Consider the following 7,450-nt stretch of genomic DNA (forward strand, 5'->3'; position numbering starts at 1 on the left):
TGCCTGATAAGTTATTTATCTTCTAAGAGTGTGTTTATTTTTTTCTGTCTATATCTTTTTACCTTTTGAACACTCAAACTCAAACTCGAAACCATATAAACTGTTGAATGACATTTCACCATCTCTGTCGACATGATAATTCCCGGATAAATATTTTCAAATCTTTTTGTTGCTTGCCGCTATGCCTGCTTCAACACATAACTTCCACAAATTCCCATTCTATCATGTCGTAGACATTTGACATATCAAGCTTCAAAGCGATAGCTCCCTTCTTTTCCTTTGTCTTCTTCTTCAACTAGTGGAAACACTCCATCGCAATAAGCCCATTATCTGTAATTTGTTTTCCTTTGAAGATAAGAGTGAAACTCCTCTTTTTGTAAGAAAATCAGTTGATCTTTGTGTATTATTTAACTTAGAGTTGTAATGTATTTGATAAGTGTAAAAGGTGATATTCCCTGCTATTTGAAAAGAAAGTTTTATATGTCTTTTGTGGACCATTGCCATCTCTTTTGAAAACCTTTATATTTCTTTATTTAATTAGATTTGAAGTTTTGAATGTCACAAGATCCTCCTTCAATAAAAAGATTTCCTAAAATTTGCAACTCTTTGAAAATAGTCAATGTCATTGAAGAGCAATTTCCTTCATCTCACCTTCTTTTGGAAAGGAGTACTTTTAGGCTTTGTTTGCAAATTTGGAGGGGAAGAGAGGGAAAGGCTTCCGAAAACGAATTTTCAAAAAAAATATAGAAAAATATTTGATATTTTTTAAAAAAATAATATTATATAGAATGATAAAAAAAATGTTTATCATTACTATATTTTCAATTTTCAGAATATTATAACAACATACAAGATATTTGAAAAATTTACATGAGCCATTCAAAATCCTCCAAAACCATCATTCAATATAAATTTTGAGTTCCCTCAAATTAGGGATTTTTTTTGTTTAAAATTAAAACCAAATCCTCCAAAACCCTCATAACCAAAATCCTTCAAATCTTTCCAGCCAATTCTTCCCTTTTTTTCAAAGCCCCCTCTGTTCCCTCCAAACTCCCAAACACACCCTTAGACCACTCATAAAGAAATATTATGCAAAGGGACTTGGTAATTTTTGTGTGAGTTAGTAACTATTAATTAGTATTTAATATGAGCAGTTATTTTTAGTGTGCATATTTTTTGTTGCAATAGGAATTAATAAAGAAAAATGAGAACATAGTTGGTTTATCCTAAAATTATTATATGATTATTTGGAAAAGGAGAGGCACAAGACTTGATGGCCATGTTTCACTTGTCATCTGTCATTTATGTAAGTGTGTTAGATTGGGAAAGACTTGATGACTTTAACATTTGGAGACTTTAGTGACTTTGTCTCTATCTCTCTAATGCTAGAGGCTCCTGACCAGACCGCGCCTCACAAACTGGAGTCAAGGGGCGGGAAAGGCCAATCTGAAGGATGACGGAAAGCTCGAAAACTAGATAATCAGAAGACAAATATCAGTCTAACAGGAACATGTTAAGGGATAGTGTGATGACTGATAACCTTTACTTACTCAAATGTGACACTATATTGTAACAAACATGAGAGGATATTGATGGAAGATAAGTCATAAACTGTTTCTGTTTCCATAAGCTATATCAAACAGTCTCACAAGCAGACAAATAGGTTCAAATCAACCAATCCAAACAGACAAATATCCTTACATCTGTTAAATAAAATGCGATATATATACATAATAACTAAGATAACAAATTTGTTTTAGAAAGAAATGAAAATTGTGTATGACAAACAAATTGTATGCAATGAAACGATGAACCTATGATAAATATAACGCGGATCGTGACCCCTTACATAAAAGACAATCATCTCAATCTTCTTCTTCTTCTAGGTTCATTTGAAACTTGTCTTGAAACACCGTTTCTTCTTCTACTATTTGACGAAGAAGGGTCTAACGGACTAATCTGTATGTCTCTATCAATTGTCAGAATTTCTGAACCAATAACAGCAATATCGTCAACATTCCTAGCTGCAGCAGCAGCAGAATTGGCCACGTCAACAACATCTTGAGCACGGCTCTCTGTGCGATTTGTCGCAGCAATACTAAGCGATGGACTTCTATTATCAGCATGAGTGTTTAGCTCTCTGCTTCCTCCTATATTGTGGCCGTGGATATAAGATTCAAGGTCCTGAACTAATCTTTCTGCAGAATCCATTGCAGAATTTAGCGCTGATGAAAGCGATGAAAATGAAGAAGCTCCTTGTTCTAGCAGCCTCGAAACTTGATGAGTGCCAGCATGTTGATTAATATCAGTCTGCGTGCGAGAACGAACGAGTGTGCCATTACTTCTATCACCTCTGGTATTAGGGCTTTCTACCTGAGCTTGTTCGCCAAATCCACCAATCCGGTTATGAAACCGCCGAATGCTTTGGACAATAGACGAAGAAGATGCACCTTGAGTTATCAACTTCTGTCTGATACTCTCAATTCTAGGAGCTTTAGGCCGAGGAGGAACTCTCAAACCGGCTTCTTTCATTTCCATCTGGCAATCAGCTCCCGCATTACCATTCCCGTAAATCGGAATAACACCCGCTTCAGTAACCTCCCCCTTACAAACAGGACACTCCTTCGCTCTCGAATAAACATACGACAACTGATAAAAACACGGCCAACAAAACAAATGCCCACAACACGTCAAAACAGGATCCCTCGCAACCTCCAAACATATATTACAATCATAAAACCCCCCACTACTCTCCTCCACTTTACCATCCTCAACCTCCTCCACCCCCAACGCTTTCGCTACTAAATGCGCACTTTTCCTTTTCCCACCTTTCTCAACATCATTCTGCTCCTCCCTTTCCTCTTCATCTCCAACATCCTCACCACTCGCCGCTTCTCCCGTAAAATTAGTTATCCGAATCGGCGAATTCATCCTCCGCGGCAACCCCCGACTCTGCCTCGCTCTCGAAGTAATCTCTTCGAGGTGTCTTATTCGGTCCCGAATATTTCCCTCGGCAGCTTCGAGTTCTTCCAATACGGAATCAAATTCAACTACTGAACTACTAGTTTGATCCAAAGGCTCCTGATTCAAATCAAGCTCCATATTATACAAAACCTTAACTCCTCTTTTTTAGGTTTAATCCATTAACAACATTTCTTAAGTTTCAAAATCCTATTACAAATCAAAACAATTCAATTCAATTCAATTAAACAACAACATAATCAAAGATTCTCATAGATATAAAATTAAATAACTAATTAAACATTGATAATTGAACTGAGAGAGAATTTTGGATACCTTGTTCAACAAAACTGAAACGGAACAAAGAACGTTAACTGAAAATTTTGAGATTGGGAAAAAATCAGAAAAGGAAGCGGAATTGGATGAAGGAGGAGTGAGGGATTACCATGGGAACGATGAGGATGATGAATCGGGGGATTGGAAAATCGGTGACGATGTGATTTGGAGATTTGTTTGTTTATTGGTTTGGTTGATTGATTTTTTGGAGAGTCATTGACGGACACAGACTTATAATCTTTTTTTTTTCTTCTAGGGCAATTCGTTTTGGTTTTGTAATGTATTGTTATTTTTTGTTTTCTTTTGTAAGAAACAATAATTGTTTTCTTTCTTTTGATTGATTTTTTTTATTATTAAAAATAAAGTAATGCTTTTGTTCTGCTTTGAAATTATAGGGTGTTTTGAGAGGGTGAATTTGCGGTTCAAGGTTTTTGATGCGATTGTGGGGGGCAGGCATGTAAAGTTCGCACTTCAACGTTTAATTCAGTAAGAGAGTGAGAAAAAGAGTTTGAGTAAAGATGGATTTGAATAACTGAAGAGTGACGCGTTTTTTTCTTTGAAAAGGAATGGTAGTTGGTAACTTCATGCGTGTGGGATTCGGTTAAATGTTGGATTGATCTAGGAGATTGATAGGGCATCCTCGTGATGGATACTCTACAACACGGAGGAAAAAAAAAACTTACCTATTATTCATATGGTAGCTTCTTACATTCCAACTAGGCTTCTGTTTCTTGGACCTTACGTCCAACCTAGAATAGTTTCCCTTAACCCCTTGTCTCTACTTTGCATGGCGAGGATTTGTGACATACGTTGTTCTTTGGCCACGGGATTCGCGGACGTGAACGTCCTAGATGGGACATTGGTGCTCCGAGAATGGGTGCATTAAGTGTTACCCTTGGAAGTTTTAACGCAATGCTGAGAGAGACTGACACATCTTTACTAACTATCAACGATGTTACTTCTCTTTTAGAGTGCTCGAGTGCTTTTAGGTTGTTTCTAAGAGGATTTCCATCATTGGTAGTGCTTTGTTGATCGCATGGCCCTAAGTGCTTATATAGAATATAAATGACTTCTTGAAGTATTACTTTACTTTATTATTGTGAGCTATATGTGAAGCTAGTGTTTTGTTCTTCTATTATTGTTTCTTGAGAGCATTTTAGTTTACCATTGAATCGAACATATACGATCTTGTTCGTTGATACTGATTTTGCATGTTGGATTGATCCTTCTTCTGAGCTTAAAGTTCATGTTTCCCTTCATTCTTGTGCTATTTCATCGGGGAATAAAGATTGCCCAAGCTCGCTTACTTAGTTGCACTTGCATCAATTTTGTTTACAACATATTTCAAACATGACAACAACGTCAATTTCAACCAAGAAGGCTAGAAAGGATATTTCAGGTGATTGGGTGGATCCCAACATATTAGGGATTGCTTCCCCCTTCGCTCATGAAAGTACATTGGACCAAGCTTTGATAGACATGGGACCTACGACAGACAAGGGGTATTTCCCTGTATGGAGATAAAAGGATTTACAATCGATATGGGAGATGTGTTATCCTTTTTCATGAATGTTTGCTTTCCATCATAGACTATCGTTTTCACCTTAACAAATTAGAATTTGGTGTGTTGATTATTTTTTGATTGCTCCCTCACAATTACATCTGGTGAGCTGGGCGTTTGTTAAAGTCTTTCAAAACGGGTGCGAGTATAAATGATGTAAGCAGACTATGATGCTTTTTCCATCTTTTAAAGATTCAGAACAACCATAACTAGGCAAATGGTTCTTGTTTTCTCTCCTTAATGCAACATACTTGGTACTTTGAAGCTTACTCTGAAAAACTTAAAGGAGTTTGACGAGCGTATCTACCTGTTTACTCTTATTACTGAGGAGAAGCATGTGAAGGTTTGCCGCTTGGAACCTGACCCTACATCTGATTTTTCAAACACCTTCCATAAGTATTGTAATCAGAACCAATGCTTGATTTTGGTTGGTTTGTATAGTTATAAGGAAGAAGACATGTCTTTAGAGGAAATATTTTTGAAAAAGTCAATTGGTGATCTTCTACAAGGAGTTTAACTGAATTGGGGGTGTTTCGAAAAGTCGGTCAAGGCTGTAACACCCTACTTTCCCCATTAATTAAGTATTAAGTAATTTTTTGAAATAATCAGAGTACACATTGTAACATCCCGATTTTTATTTATTAGCTATTTTATTAATTATTTTTTATTTATTTAATTTAATTATTACTTTGTGTGATAATTATTTAATTGTGTGTTATTGTGCTAATTGGGTTATTAGAATTATTGATAGAATAATGAGATAATAGCTATAGGGTCTAATTAATTAAAATGGAAGTAATAAGGGGTGTGAATGACTAAGCCCATTTGATTTGAGAAAGATAGTTAGAGAGATTAGGTTTAGTCTCTCATAACATTTACTTTGAAAGAAGAGAAGAGAGAACTCGAGAGAAGAGAAAGAGGAGAAAAAGGGAGAGAGTGAAGGAAACCTAGAAGAAGAAGGATTAACCTAAGGTGAGAGGGAGAATCCTCATTATTGTGGGTATATATGTATGCAATGGGTAGTTGTATGCTTAGGATTTTTTATCTCTCTATTTCATAATTTTCAAAATGTTAGGGTTGTGTAGAAATCCATGAAATTGATGTGAGTTATATATGTATTATGTTTCTATAGATTGTTGTTGATCTTTGATTGAGATCCCATAGTCTGAACAAGGTTTTTGGATGTGATTTGGGGAAATTTTCGTAACATGAGTCGACACATGTTGGTTTGCATCGACACATACTATATAGTTTTATAAAAACAGAAGTTTGAAAGGTGTATGTGTCGATACGAAAGCTTATGCGTCGATACATGTCTGGAAAAATTTTGTTATGAGTCGATACGAAAGATTATGCGTCGACACATGTCCGAAAAAATTCTATTATGAGTCGATACGTAAGCTTATGCGTCGATACATGCTGTATTGAAAAATCAAAATTCTGAATTATGAGTCGACACATGAGGTTTTGCGTCGATACATACTGTTACAAAACTGATACTTTTATAAAAAATTGTTTTGAACATAACTTTGCGACCGTAACTCCGATTTAACGGCCGTTCGAAGCGTTGGAAAGCTAATGAGATGAACTATACATTGGTATAATAAAATGAACCACAAGGTATAGTCTCTAGAGATTGGAACTAAGATGAAATGATGAACTATGTCGAGATAACATAGGAAATATGTTCTTTGTTAAGAGTTGGTGTAACTGTTATGTTATACTTGATGAGTGATTTCCTTATGATGAGACAATGAGACCACGTGGTGATATAGTAATAGGTAATGATTTTCTAATGTGAATTGATTTAACTATGTTTTTTCTTGACTTAACGTATGTGCTATAATAAGTTGATGTTGGATGTGAACAACATGTGTTGGTATTGTTTAATATATGTTATGATGAAGTGTTGAATTGGTGAATACTACGAGTATGATGCATACATGAGTGAAGACATGTTACTTGAATTATATTTATGTAATATGTGAATTGATGTTGGATGATAATAACATTGCTGAGCTATGATGTTATATGTTATTCATGATGTGTGTAAATGTTTAATGCTATTTGGATGCATTGTTGATGTTGTTTACGTGATGGATGTATATTGTGCAATTGGAGGATAATTTAATGTGTTGAATTATTGTGGTATGCGGCATGTTAGGATTGTTGGATGATCTTAATTGCATATGTTTTGTGGAAATTGTACATGCATTCATGGTGGCCTTGGTCCTTTGAGGGGAAATAGAGGTGACGAACTATATGTTCTTTGGTAGTGTGCCCATGTGGGGTGTGAGCTACGATGACGACATTGATCCTTGAAGGGAAATAGAGGTGTTTCTTTGATCCTTGAATGTAAATAGAAGCATGGCTTCGTTTCTATGTGGATCAGAAGTAGTGAACTAAATGTTCATATTTTGAGGGCTTTGGTCTTGTCCAGATCGGAAGTGTGGATCTGGTTCTTGAGTATGGAATCGGGAGCGGTGAGCTTGATTTTCACGTAGTACCACATGCATGATTCGCATTAATTGCTTTTGGAGACACATTGATTTTGCTATGTGATAACTGGATTGATGTGTGCTTATGTGATAA

General features: G+C 35.8%; 1 protein-coding gene across 3 annotated transcripts; it reads right to left on the minus strand.

The window, feature by feature from the left end:
• Window positions 1-1,589: 1,589 nt before the first annotated feature.
• Window positions 1,590-3,547, minus strand: LOC131601582 (uncharacterized). Of its 3 annotated transcripts, XM_058873435.1 has the most exons (3): window positions 3,407-3,488; window positions 3,298-3,335; window positions 1,590-3,171 (listed from the first exon to the last, which is right to left on the minus strand). In XM_058873435.1, the coding sequence occupies exon 3, from the start codon at window positions 3,100-3,102 to the stop codon at window positions 1,861-1,863; it is 1,242 nt and encodes a 413-aa protein (XP_058729418.1). In that variant the 5' UTR covers window positions 3,103-3,171; window positions 3,298-3,335; window positions 3,407-3,488; the 3' UTR covers window positions 1,590-1,860. The 3 variants fall into 3 exon arrangements, with proteins under 3 accessions (XP_058729418.1, XP_058729419.1, XP_058729417.1); XM_058873436.1 differs by lacking the exon at window positions 3,298-3,335 and having other exon boundaries at window positions 1,590-3,081; window positions 3,407-3,547; XM_058873434.1 differs by lacking the exon at window positions 3,298-3,335 and having other exon boundaries at window positions 3,407-3,542.
• Window positions 3,548-7,450: the final 3,903 nt, after the last annotated feature.

Source organism: Vicia villosa, linkage group LG5, assembly GCF_029867415.1.
Source record: "Vicia villosa cultivar HV-30 ecotype Madison, WI linkage group LG5, Vvil1.0, whole genome shotgun sequence".
Lineage (NCBI taxonomy): Eukaryota > Viridiplantae > Streptophyta > Magnoliopsida > Fabales > Fabaceae > Vicia > Vicia villosa.

Bases quoted from the DNA above. Each gene is read 5' to 3' on its own strand.
- LOC131601582 (XM_058873434.1), bottom strand. From the start codon at position 3,102: ATGGAGCTTGATTTGAATCAGGAGCCTTTGGATCAAACTAGTAGTTCA.